This window comes from Triticum dicoccoides, chromosome 2B, assembly GCF_002162155.2.
Source record: "Triticum dicoccoides isolate Atlit2015 ecotype Zavitan chromosome 2B, WEW_v2.0, whole genome shotgun sequence".
In the NCBI taxonomy this organism is placed as follows: Eukaryota; Viridiplantae; Streptophyta; class Magnoliopsida; order Poales; family Poaceae; genus Triticum; species Triticum dicoccoides.
Window position 1 is genome coordinate 607,281,715 of NC_041383.1, and position 15,050 is coordinate 607,296,764.

General features: G+C 46.8%; 1 protein-coding gene across 1 annotated transcript; it reads right to left on the reverse strand.

Annotated features, from left to right (window-relative positions):
* Positions 1 to 2,106: 2,106 nt before the first annotated feature.
* Positions 2,107 to 4,240, reverse strand: LOC119365127 (beta-carotene 3-hydroxylase, chloroplastic-like). Its single transcript, XM_037630723.1, has 6 exons — positions 3,658 to 4,240; positions 3,476 to 3,535; positions 3,187 to 3,393; positions 2,952 to 3,077; positions 2,786 to 2,842; positions 2,107 to 2,633 (listed from the first exon to the last, which is right to left on the reverse strand). Exons 1-6 carry the CDS (start codon positions 4,042 to 4,044, stop codon positions 2,559 to 2,561), a joined length of 912 nt encoding a protein of 303 aa, XP_037486620.1. The 5' UTR covers positions 4,045 to 4,240; the 3' UTR covers positions 2,107 to 2,558.
* Between the last annotated feature and the right edge of the window lie 10,810 nt (positions 4,241 to 15,050).

Below are 15,050 nucleotides of genomic sequence, written 5' to 3' on the forward strand. Positions count from 1 at the left end.
CGATATAAACATAACACATCATTTTATAAATATCATTTTCAAACATATCATCCGATATGGACCGATATCTAGCCCGATATGGCCGATATCTAGCCCGATATGCCCACCGATATATGACGATATGTACATGACAACAATTCTTTATTACAAAGTAGTGAAATAAGATTATGAATTTATGACTTCATGATATATTATCAAAGTCATGCACAATGTTTCGTACAAAGGCATATAGATAGTATTTTTTAATTCATAGAGTACATATTTTGTGAATATTTCTTTAATAGTTTCTTAATCAACAATTTAATAAACTAGCAATCTCGAAGTGTTATGTTAAAGTATTGACATCTTACATTTTGTATTACTATAAATAAATGTTTTTAACAAGAATAATGAAAAAAACTACATGAATTTTCTCTGGAATATCTACATATCGTCCGATATATCACCCGACTTCCGACATCCGATATGTCGCAGCCAAACTGATACGAACCTGATATCCAATATTTTGAAGCTTCAAGATGATAAATCTGCCTTTTTTTCCTATGATGTTTTGGCGAGGCGTGCATGCGTGCTTATAAATTGTTTCTTTCGTCTTCAATCTGATTTTGTTGAGGTGTTCATTTTTTATCTAGATTGGCACCGGTACAAAAGAAAGACGGGTCATGCACTATTGATTAAGATTGCACCCTAAATAGCATTTAAAATGGTTAACATGTTAAATAACATCATATAAATATTCTGCACATTTCTCTAATCAAATTCCATATATGACAAGTTAAATCTAGAGTTAGTGTCTAAAAGATATGGATATTTTAAAACATCATTTGATATGGACTGTAGGTTGATTAACCCAAACATCAGGGGGTTCCCTATAAAACGTGAAACACTTACCTGCTTTCACTTAAAACTAGACTACAGGTTGATTACAAAATACAACATGGGGTTCTTTGCAAAAGTGAAATGTTTTCCTCATTTGACTTAAAACTAGACCATGGGTTGATTATCAGAAACATCATGAGGGTTTCTGCAAAATGCACGACGGCCAGGAAGAAACATTTTTTCTTTTATTAGTAGGTAGTAGTAAAAGAGTCCGTGCGTTGCAACGGAAGAAAAAAATACCACGCGCTCCTAGCACAATAACCATGACTCAAGTCCCCAATAGGTCCACATCCTTTATTTTAACATGGGATCCCATATGTGTTTACGCTTATCCTTCTTTCCATCCTCGTTGACGGTGTTCTCAGTGCTCACAAAATACAAGGCGTTTGAATTTGGTCAATCCTAAGGCGTCTCTCTCGCTCAACATAAGACGAAAATCTGCTTTCTTTTCCCCTGTGTGATTTCACTTAGGCATGCATGCATGGTTATTGATGGTTCTTTCGTTTTCAACCTGGTTTTGTTGAGGTGTTAATTTGCAATCCAGATCAGCACGGGTACGAAAAAATAAGAATCAATCGCAATTAATTAAGATTGCACCTTAAATTGCATTTAAAAGTGGTTAACAGGTAAAATAACATCATACTTAGATTCTACACATTTTTAAATCAAATTTCATATATAACATGTTAGAACTAGAGTTAGGGTTTAGAAAATATTTATATATTAAAAAACATTTTTTTCTAGATGGACTGCAGGTTAATCAACCCAAATATTAAGGAGTTTCTTTTTAATTTCTGTCACTTAAAGATAGACCGCGGGTTAATTATCAAAGAAGGCAGGGAGTTTTCTGCAAAACACACGATGGATGGGCAGAAACAATCCTGCCATTTTTATCAAGTATATACATAGACTTGACTTAATTATCCATTAATTATGAAGGGGTATGGATCGCGACCGTTGTTTTTTGGAGGGGAAGGGCGATGATTATTAATTGTGATTGCAATGGCGAACGGGCTGGCCAATGTTAGTTTCGATTATTATTATTTTGTTCTTCTCTTCAAAATCAACAGTGATGTTTCTACATCTCCGTGTTTAGAAATCAAGAGTGGCTAGGGTTGGAAGAGATGCTATGAGTAGCAACAACAATAGTGTGAATTCTATCCCGCAAAAAAAAATAAAAATAGTGTGACATTCTGTCTGGTGGAGAAAGGAGGAAACATGGAAAAGTACTGAATCTCCAGCATTCTTGCCAACCGCCAACTTTTACTTTCATTGAAGTGGTTCACAACCTTCTCTACTTGTTATACACAGAAGCGTAGTTTCTAGCCATATATAAGAACAAGACATGGAGTTGGGTCTCACAAAACAAAAATGTGGACGCGGTGAGACCTCGAAGGCAGGGAAAAAAAAATCATGGCACAACCTCTTGAACCATCTGTGCTTCTTCCTAGAACTGTTTGGACACATCCACGCCCCTTGCAGCCGAGTAACGGGGAGTACACCACCACCACTGCCTGATCATTAGCTTGCTTCCGGCTCTGGACTCCCCAGCTCCAGTACCATCAATTAAATCAATAGCAACCACCAAAAAGTTAAAAAAAAATCTTGAATTGTAGTTCATCTGCTAGATGAGATCACAAGGCTCTTCTAGCTGCATATGCCACCATGTCCAGAGTCCTTCAGATGCTCCGAGTCCGGTTGATCCTGGCGAGCTCCTGCTCCAGCTCGTCGAGGCCACCAACGTCCTCCAGCTCCTGCACTCACCACAACCACAGGCGCGTTGAGACGGACGGTTTACAAGGAAGATCAGGGTGCTTGTCCTGTACTGGGTCACTTGGCCAGTGGTCACAGCACAGCACAGCACACGAGAGGACAAAACGATAGGCGCCATGCGCCTCGCACTCACCTTGGGTCCCAGGAAAAGCCCATACGGTACGCCCTCGAACTTGTCCATGTGGTGTATCTGCCACGGAGCCACGACCACATAATCAGCACAAAATTTTCTCAGGAAATCACCAAGTTGGCACGTACTGCCCCAAGGAGTGAGAGGTCGTTGGGCTCGCCGTACGTACCTTGTGAGCGGCAGCCACTCGCCGGAAGTAGGGCACGTCCGCGATGGGGCCGACGGGGAACCGGCGGTGGACCAGGCCGTCGTGGACGAACATGTATGCCATGCCGAAAAGCGTAATCCCAAGGCCCTGTAGGAAGCAGACACGTGGCGAGTCAGATCCTAATCGGATGGTTCTGGCAGATGAGACACTGTGGTTTGGGCTGAGCAGGGGTTTGCGAGTGGAGTGGATGGCTTACCGCGCCGAAGCAGAGGCCGGGAATGAGGCCGCGGTGGAAGAAGCCGTAGGCGAGGAGTGCGATGGCCGGCCCGGCGTTGATGATGGCGAACACGTCGTTGAGCTCGAAGGGCCCGTCGCGCGGCCGGTGGTGCGACTCGTGCATGTGCCACAGGGAGGCGTGCCACAGCGCCTTGTGCGCCCACTGCGCCCAGAACTCCATCCCGACCTGCATCACGCCCAATTTTTAGCCTGGTGTTCTTCGCCGCCGGCGAGCAAGAGTTCTACCAACGGACCGCTAGCTAGCTTACCGCTGCGCCGACGGAGAGCGCGAACGTGCCCAGCATCTCGGTCATCGGCACCTCGCCGCCCTGCACGAACGCGCGCGCATGTCAGTTTCAGCAACCGTCCGCGCACTTAAATCACGGCTTCGAATTCGCCACTCACTAACGGTAAGGATGAAAGATAGCGAAAACGAATGGCTGGTACGTACCTCCATTTGCCAGGCGAAGCGGTAGTACACGGAGGCGATGGCCATGGAGGTGACCCCGAGGCTGGACATGACGGCGGCCACCAGGTACGTCCGCCTCTCGGACTGCTTCCGCGCCTTCCTCTCCGCCACGCGGCGCTCCGCCGCGGACGCCGCCTCTTCCTCCAGCGAAGGCACGGGCTCGGGAGCCGGGCCGGGCGCCTGGCCCTCCTGCGGGACGAAGCACGTGACGGTCTCTTGCCCGCGCCTGCGCGCCGTCCGCGTGAACGGGGAGAACGGGAGAGGCCGGCCGGCACGGGAAGGCAGCGTCCGGAAGCGCGCGGCAGCGGCGAGCAGAGGGTTCTTGACGGTGAAGCTGGCCATGGTGGAGCCCGAGAGACCAGCGGCCATGGAGGGAGTCTCTCGGTACACTCCCTTGGGTGCACTGCACTTTCTCGGAGGCTATAAATGGACAGAGACGGAGCGAGGGAGCTCGAAAGGGGAAGAAGAGATGGGTGACTGGACTCTGGAAGCAAGGCAAAGACGTCAAGCCGCCGAGAGGTTTGGTTTCGTACGCGTGTGCAAAGCTGCAGGCAGAAGTAGGGAAACTGGAAATCTGGAGGAAGAAGTAGGGAAATCGAAGTGCGCCGTGGGCGCCCTGCGAGCCGTCCGATTCGATCCAACGGCCGAGACCGCGTGTCAGATCGTTCGAACTACTAGGCTGCTTCGGTTACTCCGATGGGCATTGTGTGGCCAAGGGCAGAACACGCTCCTGCCTCGGCTTCCCTTCTCTTCTCTGGACCGAAAACCCGCGGCGACGCCCGCCGTCCGATCGGATACTTTGGTCCGAGACCCGGGAGGCCTAGCCGCCATGGAATATGGGGTCAAAAACTCAAAAGCGCGCCGGGGAAAACCGAAGGAAAGTATGCGAAGAAAGAAGCCGAGAATAGCAGATTGACAGCGCGGCGGCTTCGGCCGGTGCGGAACGAAGGGCTGTTGTTTGACGGAGATCCCTCCACGTAACTCTTTTGCCTGACACGGCATGGACTCATGTTGTACGCATCAGGCATTTAATGGGGAATAGCAGGAGTTTGGGTAATTGAACGCATGTGATGTATCCCCATCGTGAGATTTTTCTTTTCTTTTCAGCAAACACATCCCCGTCGTGAGATACGCTCGACGATCGAAACAAATGAAGGCTGCCGCTGCGTGAATGCAACCCGTTGGGCCGTGTAAATGCGGTGGCCCATTTGACACTCCTCTTTTCCCCTAAAAAAATATATAATCCTTTCTTTTGGAAAATTGACCCCTCCCGACCCCCTCAGTGGGTCCTGTTGGGGAACGTTGCAGAAAATTAAAATTTTTCATACGGTTTCACCAAGATCCATCTATGAGTTCATCTAAGCAACGAGTCATGGGAGAGATTGCATCTACATACCACTTTGTAGATCGCGTGCGGAAGCGTTCAAGAGAACGGTGATGATGGAGTCGTACTCGCCGTGATTCAAATCATCGATGACCAAGTGTCGAACGGACAGCACCTCCGTGTTCAACACACGTACGAAGCGGATGACGTCTCCTCCTTCTTGATCCAGCAAGGGGGAAGGAGAGGTTGAGGAAGAAGGCTCCAGCAGCAGCACGACGGCGTGGTCTTGGTGGAAAGGCAGTACTCCGACAGGGCTTCGCCAAGCACTTAACAGAGGAGCAGAGGTGTTGGGGAGGGGAGGGGCTGCGCCTTGGATCAGGTGTTCAGCCCTCCCCTCGCCCCTCTATTTATAGGGGAAGGGGGAAGGGGGGCGGCCCCCTCTAGATGAGATCTAGAGGGGGGGCGGCCAGGGAGGGGGGCTTGCCCCCCAAGCAAGGGGGGCGCCCCCACTAGGGTTCCCCCCCCCAACCCTAGGCGCATGGGCCCAAGGGGGGGGGCGCGCCCAGCCCTCCAGGGGCTGGTTCCCTGCCCCTTGCGGCCCATGAGGCCCTCCGAGAGGGGTGACCCCTCACGGTGGACCCCTGGAACCCCTCTGGTGGCCCCGGTACAATACCGATATGCCCCCAAAACTTTCCGGTGTCCGTATGACAACTTCCCATATATAAATCTTCACCTCCGGACCATTCCGGAACTCCTCGTGACGTCCGGGATCTCATCCGGGACTCCGAACAACATTCGGTAATCACATACAAGTCTTCCTAATAACCCTAGCGTCACCGAACCTTAAGCGTATAGACCCTACGGGTTCGGGAGACATGCAGACATGACCGAGACGGCTCTCGGTCAATAACCAACAGCGGGATCTGGATACCCATGTTGGATCCCACATGCTCCTCGATGATCTCATCGGATGAACCACGATGTCGAGGATTCAATCAACCCCGTATACTATTCCCTTTGTCAGACGGTATGTTACTTGCCCGAGATTCGATCGTCGGTATCCCAATACCTCGTTCAATCTCGTTACCGGCAAGTCACTTTACTCGTACCGTAATGCATGATCCCGTGACCAAACACTTGGTCACTTTGAGCTCATTATGATGATGCACTACCGAGTGGGCCCAGTGATACCTCTCCGTTATACGGAGTGAAAAATCCCAGTCTCGATCCGTGTCAACCCAACAGACACTTTCGGAGATACCTGTAGTGCACCTTTATAGTCACCCAGTTACGTTGTGACGCTTGGTACACCCAAAGCACTCCTACGGTATCCGGGAGTTACACAATCTCATGGTCTAAGGAAGAGATACTTGACATTTGAAAAAGCTCTAGCAAAACGAACTACACGATCTTGTGCTATGCTTAGGATTGGGTCTTGTCCATCACATCATTCTCCTAATGATGTGATCTCGTTGTCAACGACATCTAATGTCCATAGTCAGGAAACCATGACTATCTGTTGACCAACGAGCTAGTCAACTAGAGGCTTACTAGGGACATATTGTGGTCTATGTATTCACACGTGTATTACGATTTCCGGATAATACAATTATAGCATGAATAAAGACAATTATCATGAACAAGGAAATATAATAATAATCCTTTTATTATTGCCTCTAGAGCATATTTCCAACAGTCTCCCACTTGCACTAGAGTCAATAATCTAGTTACATTGTGATGAATCGAACACCCATAGAGTTTTGGTGTTGATCATGTTTTGCTCGTGGAAGAGGTTTAGTCAACGGATCTGCGACATTCAAATCCGTATGTACTTTGCAAATATCTATGTCTCCATCTTGAACATTTTCATGGATGGAGTTGAAATGACGCTTGATGTGCCTGGTCTTCTTGTGAAACCTGGGCTCCTTGGCAAGGGCAATAGCTCCAGTGTTATCACAGAAGAGTTTGATCGGCCCCGACGCATTGGGTATGACTCCTAGGTCGGTGATGAACTCCTTCACCCAAATTGCTTCATGCGCTGCCTCCGAGGCTGCCATGTATTCCGCTTCACATGTAGATCCCGCCACGACGCTCTGCTTGCAGCTGCACCAGCTTACTGCTCCACCATTCAACATATACACGTATCCGGTTTGTGACTTAGAGTCATCCAGATCTGTGTCGAAGCTAGCATCGACGTAACCCTTTACGACGAGCTCTTCGTCACCTCCATAAACGAGAAACATGTCCTTTGTCCTTTTCAGGTACTTCAGGATATTCTTGACCGCTGTCCAGTGTTCCTTGCCGGGATTACTTTGGTACCTTCCTACCAAACTTACGGCAAGGTTTACATCAGGTCTGGTACACAGCATGGCATACATAATAGATCCTATGGCTGAGGCATAGGGGATGACACGCATCTCTTCTTTATCTTTTGCCGTGGTCGGACATTGAGCCGTGCTCAATTTCACATCTTGCAATACAGGCAAGAACCCTTTCTTGGACTGATCCATTTTGAACTTCTTCAAAATCTTATCAAGGTATGTGCTTTGTGAAAGACCTATGAGGCGTCTCGATCTATCCCTATAGATCTTGATGCCTAATATGTAAGCAGCTTCTCCAAGGTCCTTCATTGAAAAACACTTATTCAAGTAGGCCTTAATGCTGTCCAAGAATTCTATATCATTTCCCATCAAAAGTATGTCATCTACATATAATATGAGAAATGCTACAGAGCTCCCACTCACTTTCTTGTAAACGCAGGCTTCTCCGTAAGTCTGCATAAACCCAAACGCTTTGATCATCTCATCAAAGCGAATGTTCCAACTCCGAGATGCTTGCACCAGCCCATAAATGGATCGCTGGAGCTTGCATACTTTGTTAGCATTCTTAGGATCGACAAAACCTTCCGGCTGCATCATATACAGCTCTTCCTTAAGATAACCGTTAAGGAATGTCGTTTTGACGTCCATCTATCATATCTCATAATCATAGTATGCGGCAATTGCTAACATGATTCGGACGGACTTAAGCTTCGCTACGGGAGAGAAAGTCTCATCGTAGTCAATCCCTTGAACTTGCCGATAACCCTTAGCGACAAGTCGAGCTTTATAGATGGTGACATTACCATCCGCGTCTGTCTTCTTCTTGAAGATCCATTTGTTTTCTATCGCTCGCCGATCATCGGGCAAGTCAGTCAAAGTCCATACTTTGTTTTCATACATAGATTCTATCTCGGATTGCATGGCTTCTAGCCATTTGTTGGAATCTGGGCCCGCCATCGCTTCTTCATAGTTCGAAGGTTCACCGTTGTCTAACAACATGATTTCCAGGACAGGGTTGCCATACCACTCTGGTGTGGAACATGTCCTTGTGGACCTACAAAGTGTTGGGGAACGTTGCAGAAAACAAAAATTTTCCTACGGTTTCACCAAGATCCATCTAGGAGTTCATCTAGCAACGAGTGATTAGATGCATCTACGTACCTTGCAGATCGCGAGTGGAAGCGTTCAATGAACGGGGATGATGTAGTCGAACACGACGTGATTCAAATCACCGATGATCTTAGCACCGAACGGACGGTGCCTCCGCGTTCAACACACGTACGGAACAGCCACGTCTCCTCCTTCTTGATCCAGCAAGGGGGGAGGAGAGGTTGAGGGAGATTGCACCAGCAGCAGCACGACGGCGTGGTGTTGTTGGAGCTGCAGTACTCCGGCAGGGCTACGCCAAGCACTATGGAGGAGGAGGAGGTGTTGGAGAGGGAGAAGGAGGCAACCAAAGGCCTGGGGTGGTTTTGCTCCTCCTTTTCCCCACTATATATATGGCCAAGGGAGAGGGGGAGGCGCAGCCCTTGCCCCTTCCTCCAAGGAAGGGTGCGGCCAAGGGGGGGAGGAGTCCATCCTCCCCAAGGCACCTCGGAGGTGCCTTCCTCCTTTAGGACTCTCCCCTTTTTTTCCTTCTCTTAGCGCATGGGCCTCTTGGGGCTGGTGCCCTTGGCCCATGTAGGCCAAGGCACACCCCCTACAGCCCATGTTCCCCCTCGGGGATAGGTGGACCCACCCGGTGGACCCCCGGGACCCTTCCGGTGGTCCCGGTACAATACCGATAACCCCGAAACTTGTCCCGATGCCCGAAACAGGACTTCCCATATATAAATCTTTACCTCCGGACCATTACGGAACTCCTCGTGACGTCCGGGCTCTCATCAGGGACTCCGAACAACATTCGGGTTACTGCATATACATATCCCTACAACCCTAGCGTCACTGAACCTTAAGTGTGTAGACCCTACGGGTTCGGGAGACATGTAGACATGACCGAGATCGCTCTCCGGTCAATAACCAACAGCCCACATGCTCCACGATGATCTCATCGGATGAACCATGATGTCGAGGATTAATCAACCCCCTATACAATTCCCTTTGTCAATCGGTATGTTACTTGCCCGAGACTCGATCGTCGGTATCCCAATACCTTGTTCAATCTCGTTACCGGCAAGTCACTTTACTCGTACCGTAATGCATGATCCCGTGACCAGACACTTGGTCACTTTGAGCTCATAATGATGATGCATTACCGAGTGGGCCCAGTGATACCTCTCCGTTATCCGGAGTGACAAATCCCAATCTCGATCCGCATAAAACAATAGATACTTTCGGAGATACCTGTAATGCACCTTTATAGTCACCCAGTTATGTTGTGACGTTTGATACACCCAAAGCACTCCTACGGTATCCAGGAGTTACACGCTCTCATGGTCAAAGGAAGAGATACTTGACATTGGCAAAGCTCTAGCAAACGAACTACACGATCTTTGTACTATGCTTAGGATTGGGTCTTGTCCATCACATCATTCTCCTAATGATGTGATCCCGTTATCAATGACATCCAATGTCCATAGCCAGGAAATCATGACTATCTGTTGATCAACGAGCTAGTCAACTAGAGGCTTACTAGGGACATATTATGGTCTATGTATTCACACGTGTATTACGATTTCCGGATAATACAGTTATAGCATGAATAAAGACAATTATCATGAACAAAGAAATATAATAATAATGCTTTTATTATTGCCTCTAGGGCATATTTCCAACAGTCTCCCACTTGCACTAGAGTCAATAATCTAGTTACATTGTGATGAATCGAACACCCATGGAATTCTGGTGTTGATCATGTTTTGCTCTAGGGAGAGGTTTAGTCAACGGATCCGCTACATTCAGGTCCGTATGTACTTTACAAATCTCTATGTCTCCATCTTGAACATTTTCACGAATGGAGTTGAAGCGACGCTTGATGTGCCTTGTCTTCTTATGAAACCTGGGCTCCTTGGCAAGTGCAATAGCTCCAGTGTTGTCACAGAAGAGCTTGATCGGCCCCGACGCATTGGGTATGACTCCTAGGTCGGTGATGAACTCCTTCATCCAAATTGCTTCATGTGCTGCCTCCGAGGCTGCCATGTACTCCGCTTCACATGTAGATCCCGCCACGACGCTCTGCTTGCAACTGCACCAGCTTACTACCCCACCATTCAAAATATACATGTATCCGGTTTGTGACTTAGAGTCATCCAGATCTGTGTCGAAGCTAGCGTCGACGTAACCCTTTACGACGAGCTCTTCGTCACCTCCATAAACGAGAAACATTTCCTTAGTCCTTTTCAGGTACTTCAGGATATTCTTGACCGCTGTCCAGTGTTCCTTGCCGGGATTACTTTGTTACCTTCCTACCAAACTTACGGCAAGGTTTACATCAGGTCTGGTACACAGCATGGCATACATAATAGAACCTATGGCTGAGGCATAGGGGATGACACTCATCTCTTCTATATCTTCTGCCGTGGTCGGACATTGAGCTGAGCTCAATTTCACACCTTGCAAAACAGGCAAGAACCCTTTCTTGGACTGATCCATTTTGAACTTCTTCAAAATCTTATCAAGATATGTGCTTTGTGAAAGACCTATGAGGCATCTCGATCTATCCCTATAGATCTTGATGCCTAATATATAAGCAGCTTCTCCAAGGTCCTTCATTGAAAAACTCTTATTCAAGTAGGCCTTAATGCTGTCCAAAAGTTCTATATCATTTCCCATCAAAAGTATGTCATCTACATATAGTATGAGAAATGCTATAGAGCTCCCACTCACTTTCTTGTAAACACAGGCTTCTCCATAAGTCTGCGTAAACCCAAACGCTTTGATCATCTCATCAAAACGAATGTTCCAACTCCGAGATGCTTGCACCAGCCCATAAATCGAGCGTTGGAGCCCGCACACCTTGTCAGCATTTTTAGGATCGACAAAACCTTCCGGTTGCATCATATACAATTCTTCCTTAAGGAAACCATTAAGGAATGCCGTTTTGACGTCCATTTGCCAAATTTCATAATCATAAAATGCGGCAATTGCTAACATGATTCGGACGGACTTCAGCTTTGCTACCGGTGAGTAAGTCTCATCGTAGTCAACCCCTTGAACTTGTCAATAACCCTTAGCGACAAGCCGAGCTTTATAGATGGTCACATTACCATCCGCGTCTGTCTTCTTCTTAAAGATCCATTTATTTTCTATGGCTCGCCGTTCTACGGGCAAGTCAGTCAAAGTCCATACTTCGTTTTCATACATGGATCCTATCTCGGATTTCATGGCTTCTAGCCATTTGTCGGAATCCGGGCCCGCCATCGCTTCTTCATAGTTCGAAGGTTCACTGTTGTCCAACAACATGATTTCCAAGACAGGGTTGCCGTACCATTCTGGTGCGGAACGTGTCCTTGTGGACCTTTGAATTTCAGTAAGAGCTTGATCAGAAGTATCTTGATCATTAATAACTTCCTCTCTAGTCGGTGCAGGTGCCTCAGGAACATTTTCTTGAGTTGCGTCATTTACCGGTTCAAGAGGCAATACTTCATCAAGTTCTACTTTCCTCCCACTTACTTCTTTCGAGAAAAACTCTTTCTCTAGAAAGGATCCATTCCTGGCAACAAAGATCTTGCCTTCGGATCTGAGGTAGAAGGTATACCCATAAGTTTCTTTAGGGTATCCTATGAAGACGCATTTTTCTGACTTGGGTTCGAGCTTTTCAGGTTGAAGTTTCTTGACATCAGCATCGCATCCCCAAACTTTTAGAAACGACAGCTTAGGTTTCTTCCCAAACCATAATTCATACGGTGTCGTCTCAACGGATTTCGACGGAGCCCTATTTAAAGTGAATGCGGCAGTCTCTAAAGCATAGCCCCAAAAAGATAGCGGTAAATCGGTAAGAGACATCATAGATCGCACCATATCTAATAGAGTGCGATTACGACGTTCGGACACACCATTACGCTGAGGTGTTCCAGGCGGCGTGAGTTGTGAAACTATTCCACATTTTCTTAAGTGTGTGCCAAATTCGTGACTCAAGTATTCTCCTCCACGATCTGATCGTAGAAACTTGATTTTCCTGTCACGTTGATTTTCAACCTCACTCTGAAATTCCTTGAACTTTTCAAAGGTTTCAGACTTGTGTTTCATTAAGTAGACATACCCATATCTACTCAAGTCATCAGTGAGGGTGAGAACATAACGATAGCCACCGCGAGCCTCAACACTCATTGGACCGCACACATCAGTATGTATGATTTCCAATAAGTTGGTTGCTCGCTCCATTGTTCCTGAGAACGGAGTCTTGGTCATTTTTCCCATGAGGCATGGTTCGCACGTGTCAAATGATTCATAATCAAGAGACTCTAAAAGTCCATCTGCATGGAGCATCTTCATGCGTTTGACACCTATGTGACCAAGGCGGCAGTGCCACAAGTATGTGGGACTATCGTTATCAACTTTACATCTTTTGGTACTCACACTATGAACATGTGTAGTAATACGCTCGAGATTCATTAAGAATAAACCATTGACTATCGGAGCATGACCATAAAACATATCTCTCATATAAATAGAACAACCATTATTCTCAGATTTAAATGAGTAGCCATCTCGTATTAAACGAGATCCTGATACAATGTTCATGCTCAAACTTGGCACTAAATAACAATTATTGAGGTTTATAACTAATCCCGTAGGTAAATGTAGAGGTAGCGTGCCGACGGCGATCACATCGACCTTGGAACCATTCCCGACGCGCATCGTCACCTCGTCCCTCTCCAGTTTTCGTTTATTCCGCAGCTCCTGCGGTGAGTTACAAATATGAGCAACGGCACCGGTATCAAATACCCAGGAGTTACTATGATTACTGGTAAGGTACACATCAATTACATGTATATCAAATATACCTTTGGTTTTGTCGGCCTTCTTGTCCGCTAAGTATTTGGGGCAGTTCCGCTTCCAGTGACCACTTTCCTTGCAATAAAAGCACTCAGTCTCGGGCTTGGGTCCATTCTTTGGCTTCTTCCCGGCAGCTTGCTTGCTGGGCGCGGCAACTACCTTGCCGTCCTTCTTGAAGTTCTTTTTACCCTTGCCCTTCTTGAACTTAGTGGTTTTATTGACCATCAACACTTGATGTTCCTTCTTGACTTCTACCTCTGCTGATTTCAGCATAGCAAATACTTCAGGAATGGTCTTTTCCATCCCCTGCATATTGAAGTTCATCACAAAGCTCTTGTAGCTTGGTGGAAGCGACTGGAGGATTCTGTCAATGACCGCATCATCCGGGAGATTAACTCCGAGCTGAGTCAAGCGGTTATGTAACCCAGACATAGTGAGTATGTGCTCACTGACAGAACTATTTTCCTCCATCTTACAGCTGAAGAATTTGTCGGAGACTTCATATCTCTCGACCCGGGCATGAGCTTGGAAAACCATTTTCAGCTCTTCGAACATCTCATATGCTCCATGTCTCTCAAAACGCTTTTGGAGCCCCGGCTCTAAGCTGTAAAGCATGCCGCACTGAACGAGGGAGTAGTCATCGGAACGTGCCTGCCAAGCGTTCATAACGTCTTGTTCTGCAGGGAGGATAGGTGCGTCACCCAGCGGTGCTTGTAGGACATAATCTTTCTTGGCAGCTATGAGGATGGTCCTCAGGTTCCGGACCTAGTCCGTATAGTTGCTGCCATCGTCTTTCAGCTTGGTTTTCTCTAGGAACGCGTTGAAATTGAATAGTATGTTGGCCATTTGATCTACAAGACATATTGTAAAGATTTTAGACTAAGTTCATGATAATTAAGTTCATCTAATCAAATTATTAATGAACTCCCACTCAGATTAGACATCCCTCTAGTCATCTAAGTGTTACACGATCCGAGTCGACTAGGCCATGTCCGATTAACACGTGAGACGGACTAGTCATCGCCGGTGAACATCTTCATGTTGATCGTATCTTCCATATGACTCGTGTTCGACCTTTCGGTCTCTGTGTTCCGAGGCCATGTCTTCACATGCTAGGCTCGTCAAGTTAACCCTAAGTGTTTTTGCATGTGTAAAACTTCTTACACCCGTTGTATGTGAACGTAAGGATCTATCACACCCGATTAACACGTGGTGCTTCGAAACGACGAACTGTAGCAACGGTGCACAGTTAGGGGAGAACACTTCTTGAAATTGTTGTAAGGGATCATCTTATTCACTACCGTCGTTCTAAGTAAACAAGATGCAAAACATGATAAACATCACATGCAATCAAATAATAATAGTGACATGATATGGCCAATATCACATAGCTCCTTTGATCTCCATCTTGGGGCTCCATGATCATCCTGTCACCGTCATACTCATCGACATGTAAGTTGTGATTCCTATTACAATAGCATGAACATCTCATACATCACATATAGATCATTCATCATTCATCACAACTTTTGGCCATATCACATCACATAACATACCCTGCAAAAACAAGTTAGACGTTCTCTAATTGTTGTTGCATGTTTTACGTGGCTGCTATGGGTTTCTAGCAAGAACGTTTTCTTACCTACGTGAAAGCCACAACGTGATTTGCCAATTGCTATTTACCCTTCATAAGGACCCTTTTCATCGAATCCGATCCGACTAAAGTAGGAGAGACAGACACCCGCTGGCCACCTTATGCAACTAGTGCATGTCAGTCGGTGGAACCTGTCTCA